This window comes from Natrix helvetica (genome assembly GCF_964273705.1).
Source record: "Natrix helvetica genome assembly, chromosome: 1".
Taxonomy (NCBI): Eukaryota; Metazoa; Chordata; class Lepidosauria; order Squamata; family Natricidae; genus Natrix; species Natrix helvetica.
This window is the reverse complement of record NC_138548.1, coordinates 89623583-89641215: the sequence shown is the minus strand read 5'-3', so window position 1 is coordinate 89641215 and position 17633 is coordinate 89623583. Positions and strand designations below refer to the sequence as shown.

General features: G+C 34.5%; 1 protein-coding gene across 7 annotated transcripts in view; it reads right to left on the bottom strand.

Annotated features, from left to right (window-relative positions):
* The window catches only part of SHANK2 (SH3 and multiple ankyrin repeat domains 2), a 367712-nt gene that overhangs the window by 273206 nt on the left and 76873 nt on the right, over positions 1–17633 (bottom strand). For 5 of the 7 annotated variants that reach the window (XM_081934542.1, XM_081934546.1, XM_081934547.1 and 2 more), the window contains exons 10-11: positions 5711–5777; positions 3193–3246 (exon numbers count right to left, since the gene is read on the bottom strand). In XM_081934542.1, coding sequence (XP_081790668.1) covers positions 3193–3246; positions 5711–5777 — 121 coding nt within the window. The remainder of the gene's footprint in view (positions 1–3192; positions 3247–5710; positions 5778–17633) is intronic. The other 2 variants (XM_081934545.1, XM_081934548.1) reach the window with 1 other exon arrangement.

Below are 17633 nucleotides of genomic sequence, written 5' to 3'. Positions count from 1 at the left end.
CAATTTGCCAGAAATAATGGGCTTGCTTAACAATCACAACATTTTCTTTACGACTACCACATTCATTTAACACAACCACAAAAGTTGCAAAATCAGGCATGGTCATGTGATGACTCGCTTAATAACTGTCACAACTTACAACCATAATTACAGGTTCAATTTCAATCATAAGTCAATATTTATGGATTCAGTTTCTGTAATTTTCTTTTATCTCTGCTTAGCAAAATCAAAATGATGTGCCTAAAAGGCTTAGAAAACTATAACATCGTTTAAAAAGTCAATGTGCTTTTTTAAAGAATGATCAATAGGTATACTAACAGTTACAGCATCAGAAAACAATGCTTATAACATTTCATCATAAATGAAAATAATACTGTTCACACAACTGTTACTTTTAACCTACTTTTATCTCGTTATGTTAATTTCTATAAACTTTACAGTATATCCTTTATTTGGTTCTTTTATGAAATACATTTCCCTTCAAAAGTTAGAAAAGATATTTATTATTTCATATGATGTTATCATTTTAATTCTTATTAAAAATACAGAAAATAATTAAAATTTCAAAAAAGCATGAATTTTCTCCTCAAAGAATGCCTTTAGGCAGCCCAACTTCTTAGTAACCCTTTGCTCCGCCAACTCAGTGGGCCATCACAAAAAGAGAAAACAATTATTGAATGACAGAGCAGTAGAATATTGTTATTTCAAATTCCACTATAGCATTTGACAAGTCTTTTACAATTATGCAACCAAAAATCCTAACAACTGAACTATTGTATGATAAACCAATTTAATTAACAATTTTCAGGGATATAGAGTATCTTGAATTGTTTGGATGTGGGGCAGAATGGCTGAGCAATTCAAATTTGTAAGTAATACAAGATTAAAGGTGAAGATTTCCCTGCTGACTCATGTCCATGGGGCGGTGCTTACCTCCGTTTTATGGTTGAGGGAGCCAGAATTATCCAAAGACATTTTCCATGGTCATGTGGCCAGCATGACTATACACCAAGGCACGTGGAACACTGTTACCTTACCATCAAAGTGGTGTTTGTGTGTACGTGTATCAGTGGTGGGTTTCAAAAATTTTTAGAACCTCTTCTGTAGGTGTGGCCTGCTTTGTGGGAGTGGCTTGCTGGCCATGTGACCAGGTGGTAGTGGCTTGCCAGCCATGTGACCGAGTGGGAGTGGCTTGGCAGTCATTTGACTGGGTGGGCGTGGCCAACTTGTAAAATGTGGTGAAACTCACTTAACAACGCTCTTGCTTAGCAACCAAAATGTGGGCTCAGAAACTCTGGCATTTGAAGCACACAAGTCTTAAAGCTGTCAAGTTACAAGACCCTTGCACCCCTAACCCTTTAGAAAAAAAAACCCAGGGATGTTCAAACTTGACAGCTTTAAGACTTTAAGGTTTAGATAGGACTCTTAGAGGTGGGCAGGGCGATTGGTGAGCCAGCCAATCAGTGAGCGGCAGGCGGGGCAAGCGTGGTGTGGACAGGCAGAGGGAGGGAGCTGGAACCGGTTCTAAATGGCACGATAGATTTGTGGAACCTCCTCTATAGAAAAGGTTAGAAATGGCAGGAACCCACCCCTGGCGGGTATGTATTCATATTTGCATGCTTTATGAGCTGTGGTGGCACAATGGTTAGAATGCAGTATTGCCGGCTAATTCTGCTGACTGACAGCAGTTTGATTCTCATCGGCTCAATATTTACTCAGCCTTCCATCCTTCTGAGGTTGGTAAAATGAGGATCCAGATTGTTGGGGGCAATATGCTGACTCTGTAAATCCTTTGGTAGGGCTGTAAAGCACTATGAAGTGGTTTATAATTTTCACTCTAAGTGCTATTGCTATTGCTTTTGAATTTGTAGGTGGGCAGGAGCTGGAGAAACAGCAGGAGATCACCCCGTCGCACAGCGCTCAAATCTTGAACCTAGGCAGTCATCTTTTCAGCTGACAAGCTCATCGTTTTTAACCACTGAGCCATCGTGCTTCCTTTAATATAAGAACATTATATATGTTCTATAAGAATGAAAACTTCTGAATTCTATTAAGCAAAATAGGAGCAAGTAGCTTATCTATTTTCTAGCAATATGGATACTTAAAATTTTACATGTCAGTCAGTTGTTCCATCTTTGATATCATCAAATGCATAATTGCAATCATGTTTATTTTTATCAATTAAATGCACCAAATAGATTTAGATAGCGAGGTCTTATATTCTTTTCTGGCTTCAGAACAAAAGTTTTAGATTTTATGGTTACAGATAAACACTGGCTTTAAATTTATGACATCTTTTACTTAAAAAATAAGCATGTCAAACTGTCAGTATTGCTTTTATTTTGGCTTTTATAATAAAATTGCCATGAGAATTCATTATAGCATTTGAATGAAGATTAAGATTACACATAACTAAAATGGTGAATGAACATGGCCACAATAATACTTCCTACCCTTTTTAGTTCTGCTAAGGAAGGAAAGATAAAAATAGTGCAGCTCACACATGCTGCTCACTGTTTTATTTAAAGTTCCTTTAGTATTTCCAATTTCAATTGGTAAAAATCAGGATTTTAAAAATTCTGATACCTATGTTAGTCTGAAAGAACTATATTTTTTATAAATCTCACTATTAAACAATTCATTTGGAAAGCTATAAATAAATGAATAGAATTAAACCAGATGGTAGTTAATTCAAATTCTTAGTTAAGAAGCAGTAATATTGACCTCAATCACTCTGGCTTCAAAATAAATGCTCAAGATGCAAATAAGCAGAAACGACAGCTGTTTCTTCAAAATATAAACAAAAACCATTTTCCATTATAAGCAGTATGTTTAGTGCATTGATATCTGGAATACCAATATATTAATTCTAAAGCAAATGCCAAATATAGCACATATAATAAAGTATGGGGTTGAATGCATCAGCAGCCATTTGGTATCCACATATATAAAATTAAAAAAAAAATGCTTGAAACACCCACAAATCATCACATATACACATTCCTGCATAATTATAGAGGGATACAAGAACTCTGACTTGAACGTAGCAACAGTATCTAAGTATTAGTTAGTCTGCTAATCAACTACCAAAACTCACACATCACCACCTCAATGTGTTTCATATTTAAAATAAAATCCCTCCTGTTTCTATCTTCAGAGCAGCCGAAGGAAAAGGAATATGATAAAACAAACCTTGTTCACTTGAAGAGGAACAACCCATGTCATTTAATCCATCGGATAATTCATCTCATCACAAACAGCCAAGGCAATACAAAATAAAAAGAAGATTTAAAAATAGATTATCCAAGTCAAAGGATCCTTGGTTTGCAACATCTTTCAAATGTGCAGACCTGTATTTAAAGAGATAGTCCAGATTCCTATAGATATTATTGCTAGTTTTTTGCATCTCCATCCTATAGAGGCCCTAGTAAATGCTGTATGGCAAATGCTTTCTAAAGCTTCAGTGCTCATTTAGTCACAGACAGCTGTAGACTGGATGAAAACAATCAGGGATTAACTTTTTTATTCATCGTAGCTTTTAATCTATTACTTTCTCTTCAGATAAATAAAAACAAAATGTGACAACTAACTGCAGGACAAGCAAGCAAGGATAAGATGTCAAATAAGGATATTTATCTTTTGGACCCTAAAGACTTTCCCTCTTAAAAGACAGAACACTGGTTATAAAACATGCAGTAAATGAAATGATGCAGCTCTCAAGAATAATTTAAGATGAATATTAAAAATACTCTGATAGAACTGTAATATTTATATAAAAGGCTTATTAAAATTGTGAAATTTGAATAACTTAAACTAAATCACATTTAGTGCAATACTTAAAATACAGCTACACCCATCAAAGAAATACGTATGACTCAGCCAGAAAAATTTTATTTGCCTATTAAATGTGTATGCGTGTGTGTGTGTGTGTGTGTGTGTGTGTATGCATGCATGCATGCATGTATGTATATATGTATATGTTTTTGTATATTGATGTAGGTCTTGGCATATTCGGATCTTTTCCCTTGTAAGATTGGGAGTATCTTGGCGACATATATACACATACTGTATATAGATTAAAGACAAGTATCTTGTTTGTCCTATCAAAAATGCTTTAAAATAGAATTAAATATATGTATCTTTCCAAGTAAGAATTTGATTTTTTAAAAAGATGAAACACACACTGACCATTTTTTAAAATCTAAAAATAGCTTTACTACTACATAGCAAGTGATGTACTAATGAAATGACACAAACCAAGACCTTATTTAGATGCTATTTTTACTTGGAAACACGTCTTTAGGTTCGTAGGTTTTCCTAGCTTCCCCATCTTTAAAGGAAAAGAAGACTAAAACTGGTAAAATGCATTTTTCTCTTGCTGACATCTTTAAAGCTAGACTTCAGTGTGTGTGTGTGTGTGTGTGTGTGTGTGTGTGTGTGTGTGTGTGTGTGTGGTGTGTTTTGACTTCTGGCAACTGCCCTACAGTTTTCTTGGCAAGATTTTCAGAAGTGATTTGTCTTTTTATTCCTAGGGCTGAGAGACAGAGACCAGGTACAATATGAAGTATAACTGAGGCAAAATGTGTTTTTTCTGGTTAAGTCTACTGCTGTGAATAAATTGGACCTGATAAAAGCCACACATGTATAGGCACACTTCTGGGTTCCAGGGCCACCTATGCTTCTGCTGAGCATGCCAAATCTAGGGAAAACCGCAGATCGCAAGCCTTTTACGGAATGGAAATTCAAGCAGAACCTGTGTTCGACCCTTAAGTATCCGGTACAAATCATGATGTGAGAATGAGGGAATGACATCACAGTGCAAACCTAGTCTTTGTACCCGCATCCCAATGTTTGACATAAATACATGGGTCACATGGTTTATGCCACAATGCACATTGCACATTTTATTATTTCCCAAGGATGCCATTTGTGTTCTACCTCTATTTGATCCAACAAACTTCCTAATATATAAGATGTCCATCTTATCAGGATTTAGCTTCAGTTTGCTTTCCTTCATTGTCTCTTATCCTCTTCTCAGAAAAAAATGGTGTTCATCTCATATTGATAGTTAAATGTCCAAAAAGGACAATGCTCCTGCGACAGATGGAAGAACCCTCTGACCACATCTCAGAGTTGGAGCTACATCATATTTCAAGCCCTCAAAAGTGTTTATCAATTTTATTCCTAGTATAAATAGTGTTCTAAATCTGTGCAATTTTTACTTTTACTCAATATAATCTAAGTAAAAAGATTCCAAAACCAAAAATACTCCCACCACAGGAAAGATGTTCCCTCTTTCTCTGAACATTTAACATATCTCCTAGATCTAAAAACTCTTAAAATATAATGTTTAGTACTGCAGTACGTTGATCATGCCCCAGACTTGTATAAGAGTATTAGAAAAAACATTATTTTTTTTCTGATACTCTTCTGAGAGAAATAACATTTTGACAAATATCAATAGAAGAGAATATATGTAGCTCTAGGTTGAACTCTGAAGTTTTTAATGGTCTCTGAGCTTGGTTGTTTGCTTGCAGGCATTTTTTGGAGTTTTTGGAGTTTTTCAAAGTGTACTTTTAATTAGTTTGGGTTTTTATCAAAAATTATTTAACATAGAATACAAAAATTGTTTCATTTTATTCTCATTCTATATAATTGATGAGTGCAATAACTTCCATTCAATATTAAACAGAAATCCCAATGTACATACCAATATCAGTTTCCTTATGGTTCTTGATATATTCAGCAAGCTCAAAATTTCCAGCAATTATTGCCACCTGAAAAATTATAAAACAGGTTATATATAATATTTCAGTGTATAATGTACAGCATAAGTTTCAAATTCTAGGAATCAATATATACGTAAATGATGAGAGTTTTACAGTACAACCTTCTGAATGTTTTCTAACTTCTAATGCAGAGGTGGATTGCTCCCGGATCGGGCGAAGCGGTAGTAATGGTGGCGGGAGGCTCCACCCACCCACCTAGATCCTTCTGCACATGCACAGAAGCATCGCACACACATTAGCGTGTCCGAACTGATAGTAAAAAAATTGGCAACAGACCACTGTTCTAATGAGTCATGTACATTAAAAAGTAAAAGTGCCACTGGAGTTGTACTCTACTAGTTGGCACCAATTTTAGAGGCGGTGCTCATCTCTGTGTCTATAAACTACTGAGCCAGTGCTCTCTGACAATTTCACAATCATGTGGCCAGCATGATGTCAAGTCGCAGCGCAAAACATATGACAAAACATGGTATGCTGTTGTTACCTTCCCACCAAAGTGGTAGCTATTTATCTACTTGCATTTACATGTATTTGATGTGCTGGATTGGCACAGGCTTACTCCAGCATGCAGTGGTAGGACTGAAAAAAACAGACCATAGATCTTCTCCAGTATCTATTAAGCCATTGAGCCACCACACCTCCCCAGACATATACATATTGTCTATTAAAAATAAGTTTTAATTTCTGTAAACATTAATTTTAAACATAGGACTGGTCAACTGATGGCTCACAAAAATGTGTACAATACAATAGCAGAGTTGGAAGGCACCTTGGAGGTCTTCTAGTCCAACCCCCTGCCTAGGCAGGAAACCCTATACTGTTTCAGACAAATGGCTATCCAACATCTTCTTAAAGACTTCCAGTGTTGGGGCATTCACAACTTCTGGAGGCAAGCTGTTCCACTGATTAATTGTTCTAACTGTCAGGAAATGTATGTTGGCCATAGAATTAGCAAAAGCACATTTGGCAACAATGCTTCATAATAGTGACATCTGGCAACATTTTTCCATGAATAGGCAAGCAGGTACCAAAATAAAATGAAAATATAAAAAGCAAATCATGTTATTATCAATCCAAAAAAACGATAAACATTTTTTTCAGTTTTCAATTCTCAGTTTTGCAGTCCAAAAGCCTTACTACAAAATTTGATTTTTATATATAAAATTATTAGAAAAAAGGAAATCATATTTTTAACTGAAAATATGATCACACAGCATTAAAACTAAAAGTTTGAAGGGGCCATTTTAGCTATTAATATATTTCTTTGTTCACTTTAAGGATCTAAATGAAAACATATCTAACGGAACTTCCCTTGAACGTAACCCGTGAGGTTTATCACCCAGAATGATGATTTGAAATTAATATACAGGCATGGATAATCCACTTAGCCCAAAGTCATAAAGACTGCACAAGTCTATAAATGTAATAGATAAATAAATTTACTGCAGTTATTTATTAGTTACTGTTAAGTAATTAAGCTCCCCGTTAGAAGAGCAAGTATGTAGAGAAGCGTAGTGAGAGTGATATGGAATAACACGCACAAACCAGCATACAGGGACACTGAATAGTATAAAAATATAGTAGTTTACTATGTATAAATATAGAGATATTCAGAGTCCGATTAACAGTCCAAGCCATACACGGTTCAGTCAGTCAGTTATCAATATTCTCAGTTTAACACACAAAGTAGCAAGACTCAGTAACTCACGAGCAATATCAAACAGTATCCACGATCAGCATCTAACAAACAGAGAGCTAACAGCCATTCTGGCTCCCTCTTATAGCTGCTTGAGATAACAAGCCAATTACATCTGTTAAGCATTTAAATTAACAGTAACATAATCATAGCTTAATATACATTGCCAAACCAAGCCTAGGGTTACATCCCTAACAGTTACTATTTCTTTTGTGCCTGTTTGATGATGGTGGTGGTGCTGAAAATGATGATTTTTTTTTAAAATTCCCTGGATAATATCATGTGATAATCCAATAAATTTAATAAGCCCAAACTGTTTTGGAGCATTAACAGTATTAGTCTAGGACCGTGATGGTGAACTTATGGCACGTGTGCCAGAGATGGTACACAGAGCCCCCTATGTGGGTACAAGCTGCTCTTCTGGTTTCTGGATGGCACACATGTATGCCATACAGCTGGTCTTCAGGTCTGCTGGAGCACCAGAAACCCAAAGACCAGCTGGCCAGTGTGCATGCACACGCTGGCCAGCTGGTCTTTAGGTTTCCACGATGCACATGCATGCATGCCAGTTGGCCTTCGTGTTTCTGGTATGCACGCGTTCCAGTTTGGGCACTCAGTGCCGAAAAGGTTCATCATTGCTAGTCTAGGAACTACACTGCATTTTCAGTTTGCAACAGAAATTTCCATACAAAGAATTATCTGATAATTTCCATTATAGAAACAATCTTGTCTCACTTATTCTTTTAACTATTAACTATAAACATTACTGGATTTTGATTATTATTATTCTGCTCATCTACAATTCTATGAAAATGTTATCTCCCTTCTAGATGTTAAGAATCTAAAATTGCTTATCTTTTTTGACTTAATGTTATCAGAAATTCAAGAAGATGATAGTGAAATACATAGAGAATGTGAATGAACATATAATGCCAACGTTTGATGGATGTTTCATTTATATTTATTTTAAAAGCAAGTCATCCAATGTGCAGTGTATCATTGTGAAAAAGCAACTGTCTCTTAAGTTAGTAACTGCATTCAGTAACTTGTGGTGTGCCAAGAAGCCCTGGCTTCAATGCAAGTCAGGGCTTCTAGAAACTTTTAAGGCTACAAGAAGCATCTGAGCTGATGCAAAGCTAAGTTGCAGCACGCAGCTGAGCCATTTCATCCCAGCATCCAGATCAGCCCCGCAGCAACAAAACTACAGCCACATCAGGAAGCCACAGCTGTGCCTGCCTGTCAGCATCATGAAGCCACAAACACTTTAGGAAACCACAGCAATCCTAGCAAAACCCAGCAGCACGACGCAAAGCCACAAACGCCTTCAACTCTTGAGGCCCTCACTTCCCTGTGTTCCACTGTCCCAGTGGAACTTTTTTGTCTTCTTGCTCACACTGCTGGCCACACAACTCTTCCTCCTGACCTCTTGAGAGGAAATTGCTATACTCAAATGTGGGAAGGAGGCCTTGTGTGTCTACCACTTCCTTATGAAGAGCCAGGCTGATGATTCTTGGTCAACAGAAGCAAGAAGGTGGTGAATATAAAGCTGAGACTGAAGAAGAACAGGGTAGCAGGATCCTTGGAGTGCAGGAGGCCAAGAGATGTGAAGGAGACAAGTGTCGGGGAGAAGTTGAAGTGCCCCTACAGTCATAAATGCATGCAGGTTACCAAGGACCTAAATATTAATCATGTGTTTGCAGGTATGCTACAATGGCTGGTACTTAGGGGACCCAACATAAAGACCATTTGTTTAGTGCCATTGTAACTTCAAATCGTCATGACATAAGGCCTATCTAAATTCTCCTAGAGGAGTCTCCAATACAGTCATGTTTCTTTCTCTAATGGAAAGTCATCTTTTCTTAAAGGTATGGATAAAGTAGAACAAAAGTAGGAAAACAAACGTGTATATACCATTCAAACAATGCAACCCAAATTAGATAGTAAGAGAAATCAATTGCTAAATAATGTAGACCAGGGTGTCCCCAACATGTGGGCCTTGACGGGTTTGCAACTAGGGCCTGGGAACAGCTAGTCAGTGTGCGCATGCGCATCCTCACTTGCATGAGCAGTGGGCAAACGTGTGCGTGTGCTACATTTGCATGAGCAGCAGGCGTGTATGCACACTGCTCATGCAAATAGAGCTGCTGGCTGCTTGCATGGAACTATCCTCTCTTCCCCTTCCTCCTGTCGGTCAGCAAAGCCGTAAACACTAGAGAATTCTTATGTAGACGTATATCTTAGGTTTTTTTAAAAAAAAACTGAAAACTTAATCATCATAAAAGCAAAAGAATAAAAAAATTAAAAGTTAAAAAGCCATAAAAACAATACTCATAAAATGATTACAAAATTCCTAGTAATAACTCAGCTAATACAACTCATCTTTTACATTAGTTAAATGTAGACCATATGAAATTTTATTGCCTCTTTCTTTTCCTCAAAGCCAATTCAAAGACTGAAAATTGACAAAATTTCTTAAATTAAGCATTAGTTAATGCACCCATAGCCTCCTAGCAGTACTTTTTTGGGGGGGCGGGGGTTTGGCTGCACCCCAAATTTAACACAGTCCATGTTTGATTTTTTAAAATGCCATCTTTAATCCATAACTTTTCTTCCAAGAATCTGGTTTATCATACTATTGATGCTTAAGCAAAAACTCCATTAGACATATCTGTAGAGTATGCAATAAATTCAACAGATGAATTGGAGTCCATTTTAAATATTGATGGAGATCAAAATCTATTTTTGTTCAATAAAACTAAGTTTCACATCAGACTTTTTTCACATCTAACTAAGGCAATAGAACTTATCCATTGTTATCAGAATACAATGCTAAAATGACTACCCCTAGTCTAGTAGTGAAAAGCTTGATGGCTTTTCAAAAACATAAATTAATTTGGATGAATTACTGAATACTATTATCTTCTAAAAAGTAGTTGTCAAAAATTTTGAATCTCATTTTTAATAGGAATGTTGTATAATACAGGCAGTCTGCAGCTTACATTCATTTCTTTAGTGACCATTCAAAGTTACTATGGGGCTGGAAAAAGTGACCAATGACCATTTTAACATGACAGTTGCACTAACCCCACAGTCACATGATCAAAATTCAGACACTTAGCAAATGGCATGTCCCAGTGTCATGTGATCACTATTTGTAGCCTTTCCAGCTGGCTTCCAACAAGCAAAGTCTGTGGGGGAAGCCATTCACTTAATGACCACATGGTTCTCTTAAAAACTGCAGTGATTTACTAAACACAAAAACAGACCAAAGCTCAGTGGAAATTTTGGGCTCAACTGTGGTCATAAATTGATGACTACCTGTGGCTTGCACAATTTGCAGCATTCTTTCCCATTTCAAAAGCAAGCATTATGTAGTCTCAGAAAATGATATAAGTAGAGCTCCTTTATCAGAATATTCATTACAGATTTCTATAGATTTGTTTCTAAAACAGAAACCAGATATTCCTTATGGTTTTTTTTAAATCACTCCATAGGATCTGTTATCCTAGTTGGTCTTGTGTCCCTATCAAATTTGATTGTTTAAAAGTATCAAATATTTCCTTTGAAGTTAAAGATATAGCCCAAATCCTTTGAATGGGCTTCCAAAACCCTTGGAAGATTTATTCTATAGAAAAAAATGACATATCTGCTCAGTAAGTACTTCTATATTCACAGTTATAAAGACACGATTAAATTACATAAACTGAGAGTACATGATTTCATAAGAACAGACATGTTCCTGGATCTACCTTAACTTAACATTCACTCGAAGTTTATTTTACCTAAGAAACTGATTTACTTAAATAAAAAACCTCAAATTCAAAAACACATATATAGACTATAAGAACAAATACAGTATATAAGAAGAAATCCCAACTTCTGATACCTTCATATTTATAACAGAAAATAAGACAAAAGAGCAATAAAATGTATTGGTATTGGGTAAAGTTGGGGTGCAGGTTTTATTATCTTTTAGAATTTCTTCCTTCTTATTAAACTTGTTAAGAGTGTTTGTAAATCTTGATGGCTTCTCTATGCATTTGTACATAATAAGAGGAAATGGCAGAATATCAGATGATTAGATTTATCCCAAAACTCAATTTAATTTATGCTGGCTGCGAAGCCTATAACATTATAATATATTACCTAAACCAAAGTATGAATACTTAGATAGTAACTGCAACATTACAATTGTCCGCTGACATGGGACTATTCATTGTTCATTGATTGGAGATTTTTTTAAGGCTTATTTGCAGTTACATTTAACAGCATTAAGCATGGATATCGTAATGAGGAATGGAATAGAGAACTTTTAGTAATTGCCCAATACTAACATGTAGGCAGTATAAGAAAAAGAAATTGGGAAAGATTTAACACATTCATTCTGAAGTAGATTTGGAATAGAATCATTTTGGAGTAGATTCAGTTTGATAGAGTAAATGGGGGAAGTATAATTATTTGGTGTAAATTATGCTTGGTAATATCCATTAATCATATTTATGATTTATCAGCTTTACTCTGGAGACTTTTCTAAAAAGTTTGAAAAGTTTATTAAAAGTTTGCATTTAAAAAATATTTTCAAAACAATCATCTACAGGTTGAGTGGTATATAGCACAGATTAGTTCTTTACTATTTTGGTAACTGAGAAAAAATTAGGGATCAAGAGTTCTCCTAGAATTCCCTTTGTTCCTTGTAATGGAACCCTTGAGGTGTCTGAAATGTTTCAAGATGTTGCAAACTTTGTTCCATTCGAGTAGCATTCAGGATATTTCCCTAGAATACTTTTAAAGTGGGCTGGAATGTCCTATTTTCATTTTGAAATTTTATGAACAATGTCTTTCATGAATACCCCAAAGCATTACCTCATATTTATACAATGACAATCTCTTTTAATCAGCATTCAACATTTACCACTTAAAATTTAAAGAGAGACAAGGTGTAATTATTAAACTGAAATGCTGTTGACAAAATGTAACACAATAAATCTGTCATGAAAAGTTATTTTTCAGAACAGTGTATCATTTATTAATCCATCTTGTCTTTCTGTTGAATCCACAAACATTCTTATCTTCAAAACCTCCTAAATAAGTAATGTGAAGATTTTTCAAATGCCTTTTTCATTTATTTCTATTTCTTGTCATCTCTATTTTTATTTACCTTCACCCCCTGTAGCTTTCTCTTTTAGCCTGTCAATTGGCAGTACCTAACTGACCCTGGGTTAGCTTAAAAGCTAAGCAGGATTAGTCTCAGCATCAATGTGGAAGCATCCATAAATCTCCATAAACTAGGCTGAAAGTTGAACAAACTATCCCCAAGAAAACAACAAGAAGTCATTTCCAAATTTGTGAAATCATAAAAAGTCAAGTTCAGTTTGAACTAGATTTTACCTTTAATTCATTCTAGCATGATTAGGTTCACGCTTCTCAGTAAAAGAACCTAACCAAACTGCTCAATGCTGAAGAGCTCTTGACCAGACCTTGCAGTGGCAAATATATGCTGTTTTTGAGGTAGTGTTTTACATTCACTGAATATAAACATAAGTAAGAAAAATATTACGTTAGTACATTGGTTGCCAATTTGCTTCCAGGTCTAATTCAAGGTGCTGGTTTTAATCTTTAAGACATTCATGGCCAGTCTACCCGAGGAACCCTATCTTCCCAGTTAATCAGCCTGCTCCAATAAATCTGGTAGAAAATGTATGTTGTGGGTACCATCAGCCACATATCTTTTCTGCCATAGTATCCACCATGTGTAACATTCTCCCCCCCCAGACCTGGTTATATTACTCCCAGAATTCAGAGACATACTTAGATGGCTCCATTTCTGAGGTGGCCATTCTTATCCTCTTTCTTTTTGTTGTTTTTATATATGTGGTTTTATTTGATTGTTGTATGCATAAAAAGAGCCAATTTTGGTGAGATGGGTAACTGTACAACTTTAGTTAATTAATATTAGTATAAATGAGAAAACATCTTTGCAATATAACGTTGCTGGCCTATGCAAATGTGCAGCTTTTGCTTACTTTTAAGCAGCTTTTTTTTTTACAACATCCCAGTTTCTCATGTTTTAGAAGGTATCAGATTTTGCTCCATATACAATCTAAGGCAAACAATCTGTTTCAATATTTTTTTTTACTAACAATGTATTTTAAAAAGTAATTGACATTTAAAATATCAAACAATATTTTCAGGGACTTTTTAATATATGTGGGTATGGTGAAACTTCCTGGTATCTGACAATTAAAACCATGGAAAAGTTTATTCATAGGGTAGATGAATATTAGCAAAAATGACATTTGCTATAATTGAATACGCTTAATGAGTTCATCTAGAGTACCTGCTAATAACTTGTCAGTGTATGTGTTTCAGTGATTACCTCTGGGTAGCTTAATATACCATACATGATACGATTCCTTTTTCACTTTTAATTGGAGAGATTCAATGTGTCACGTTAGAATTTATAATAATCCATTTTCCCACATTTCCACCAAAAGATCTGGTTCCTGTTTAAATTTAATCCACTATCCTTTGAATTTCTGAGGATTAAAACATCGTCAAAAGAACAGTGTTTGTTTGATTTATACAGAGTAAACTAAATAGATTTAACAACAAAACCTGCTTTCTGTGTTCAATCAAAATTTTCAAACTTGAAATTTTAATACTGAAGCAATTTATATTCAACCTCCAAATGGTGTTGGAATCAATATGCATTCTGTTTCAGCTAGTCTGTAACCATCAGGAAACAATGCAGCTGCTTGAAATATTGTTTTTCTTTCTTTTCTTCCTCCCTCCCTCTTATTTCTGCACCCTGGCCTTCGCATTAGAATGCCAACTCAATCCTGAGAGACATGATGAAAAGAGTTTAGAAACAGCCAGAAATGAAGACTAATTTGTGCCAACAGCATCTTTAAAAATCAAAATAAAACATAAAATGTTGACAAGAAACTTACTAAAATGCAGAATGCCCACCTTTTTATAGTAGACTGGTTAGTATTTTGGTTATTTTAGTATTTTGGGTTAATTATGTGTAGGTACTTTAACTGGTTAGTTATGGGTAGGTACGTTAAAAAATGTTGAACATGTTTTCTGCTGGTCGCAACAACTAACAAAACTGATTTTAAAATACTGTATAGTTTGTATCATGGCAAAATGTTTCAAGAAATTATTCAACATTAGTTTGGGCACTCCATCAAAATTATAATTGTAGTAATAATTAATATCTTCTGTACAGACTAAAATGGTTTGGCTTTTAGTCCTAAACTTGTAATTAAGTAAACTTACTTTAAAATCAAGACATATAATGTGTGTGTGGGGGAGGGTGTAATATAAATGTTATAAAATAACATTTAAAAAGGCTATGATGTCAAAATGATGTCTGATGAAATCATTTCAAAGAAATATCTAACTTCCAACATGAAGTATTAAACAATAACAACACTGTCCAACATTAATTTATTCAGAGAAGAAAATCATTGTCCATTAAGTCTTGTAATAAGGTAGCAATCTCCATCTGCTTTCCTTTGAAATCCAGAATTTGTGGAGGAGGTTTAGATTACTAAACAGATGATGGAAGACTAGAACGATCAGAAAACTTTAAAGTTTTTTGCAATTATTTCTCAAAAGCCTGGGTACACTTCAAACTGGTTTCTGATCAGATTTTTATTATAAACTATCTTAGTCACCCCAATCAATGACTGGAATAGCAATAGCAGGAATATGATTATAATTCTACTGGATATAACTTCTTTAAAAATCACTAATATAAGATTGTCTTAATACTGATGGATTTCTGTTACTTAGACCTGTCTAGATTTTCACAATTATTGGTGTGTTCCATTTGATCTCACAATAAAGTGGCTTTTATGATATGGGTAATAACATATTATACATATCGAAAGAAGTAGTTACTAGACTAGAGTCTAAGAATTACTTGGGGATAGGAGAAGGGAGGGAATTTTCTGAATTTGTATGAAATAGAAAACCAGAGTAGGACCAACTATGTACAAAAATGTCTCAAACACTTGTGTGTCAATAGTTATTTCTGTTTGTTCCTGATTTTCCTGTTACTTTGAAATCTCTGTGCCTAACCTCTATTTACAATCCTGATTTTATCCTGGCTTCTGTTTTCCTTCATAACATGCTCCTTTTTAAAAAATCTTTGGTGCTATCTGCTTCTTTTTGGTTAAAATTTTCTGGAAAAAAATTATCATAGACCTAGACAAGCAATTGCTGGTAACTGAAGAATCATCCAAGAAAGCACGTATGAGTAAATATTAAAGTGGGATTATTGAAAATGCCTTTATCATGTTTATTTGTGAGTCAACTTCTGCTCATTTTGCAATGCTAATTTCAGAAATGTTCATGTTATAGAATAGATTCTCTCCACATCACAGTACTATCATATAAGCTACAGGTCTTTATTTCATTTCATTTATTTCATAGTGCATAAATGAAATTGCAGCATAGTGCATAAGTGAAATTGCAGCAATTCCTATTGCAAAAAAATAAATCTCTATAGCAGTTCTACAGATTCAGGTGAATGGAACATACAGTAGCATATTTTATCCAACCCCTTTTTAAACAGATTAGGACTGGAAGTGCCAAAGAGAGCTATTGTTATATAGGAACAAACAAGTTTATAAAGTTAATATAAATAATAATTTCTAAAAAGATAAGGGTATATCTTAATCTTTTAATTCATCACTTATCTGTATGTTTTAATGTACACAAGCTTTAAATATGCTGACTCAAAATAACAATAAAGGAGAATAGCTGTAGCTTAAGTCCTTGGTTCTCTCTGAGTTTGGTCAATTTCTTGCAGACTTTTCATTATCAGCACTGATGAAGTTACCTAGTTTAGGTAATGAAATGTCTGCAAAAAAACCGACCAAGTTCAGAATGTACAAAGGACCTTCGTTACTCAAAATAAGCATCTAGAATTTTTGAATTTGGTATAACAAAACACTAAAATTTGCCCAATATAGTAAATGATCTTTACAGCCAAAGAAAAAAAAATGCCATAAATATACTTATACTTTAAAAGCACAGCTTTACACATTCTTAAAAGTAAAAAGCTAGCACTTATAAAATATTAAATTACTTATAGGACAATGTTTATGATTATTTTGATCTATGAGATTAACTGCTGTAAATCATCTGCATTCCAATGAAATATCCCAAGACAAAGCATATATGAAAACCATTTGACAGCTGACACTCAATATTTGCCTTAAATATTTCATACTACAAAGTATGGACAAAGCTGTCCTGCAGACTTGAAAATAATTATATTATGTCTTGGTATTTATTTTAAAATATAATGCAATTCTGAGTTTTATATTAATATCCCAGAATATTTCACTTTCAACTTATTAACTTTGCTAAACTATATCTATACATTCCAAAGTAATATGCTAAGTCCATGCTTAGCCATTAAAATTACATCATTCCAAAAATTATACAATTTTAAAGTACTTAATTAGAGTAAGACATGCAAACATTTAGAAACAGCCAGGGAATGAGAAAAAAATAGAAATGTAATTAACATAGCCACAATTAATAGACGCTTAGCCCATGCTGTACAGATACACACATACACACACACACATACATCAACAAGTTAACTTTTCATTTTTACTATGCAATCCTAGTGCCCATTTTTTTTTCTTGGTGAGCTTTACCTTTCACATTCTTTCAAGAGTTGATTTTAGCTGTATATATCTTGGGTCCTCGATCATACCAAGCTTCTTTTTGTTTTTAATCTATTTCCTTCCTACCACAGAATTTTTTTTAGCCCTAATGCATACTGATTCTGTCCCAAAATTTAGCATCGCATGTGATATTTGTGCACAAAAATTCTCCTAGCAACTCTGGTTTAGTACCCAACATTTTCTTTATTCAAGCTATGATTCATGGTACCATCTGTAGTTAGATATTGACAGGCAGTAGTCTTAGAATAGCTATTATATATTTGTTCAACAACTAGTTTTAGCATTTGCAAATTTAAATCATGGGGGAAATCCAACATTTATCAGACTACATTTGCTAAAACATTGCAATATTGCTTTTTTAAAGGGATGCTTTTCCATTGTTCATAAATATGAAGCTTATTTAATGGTCAAACAAAAAATTTAAGAAACATACATTGC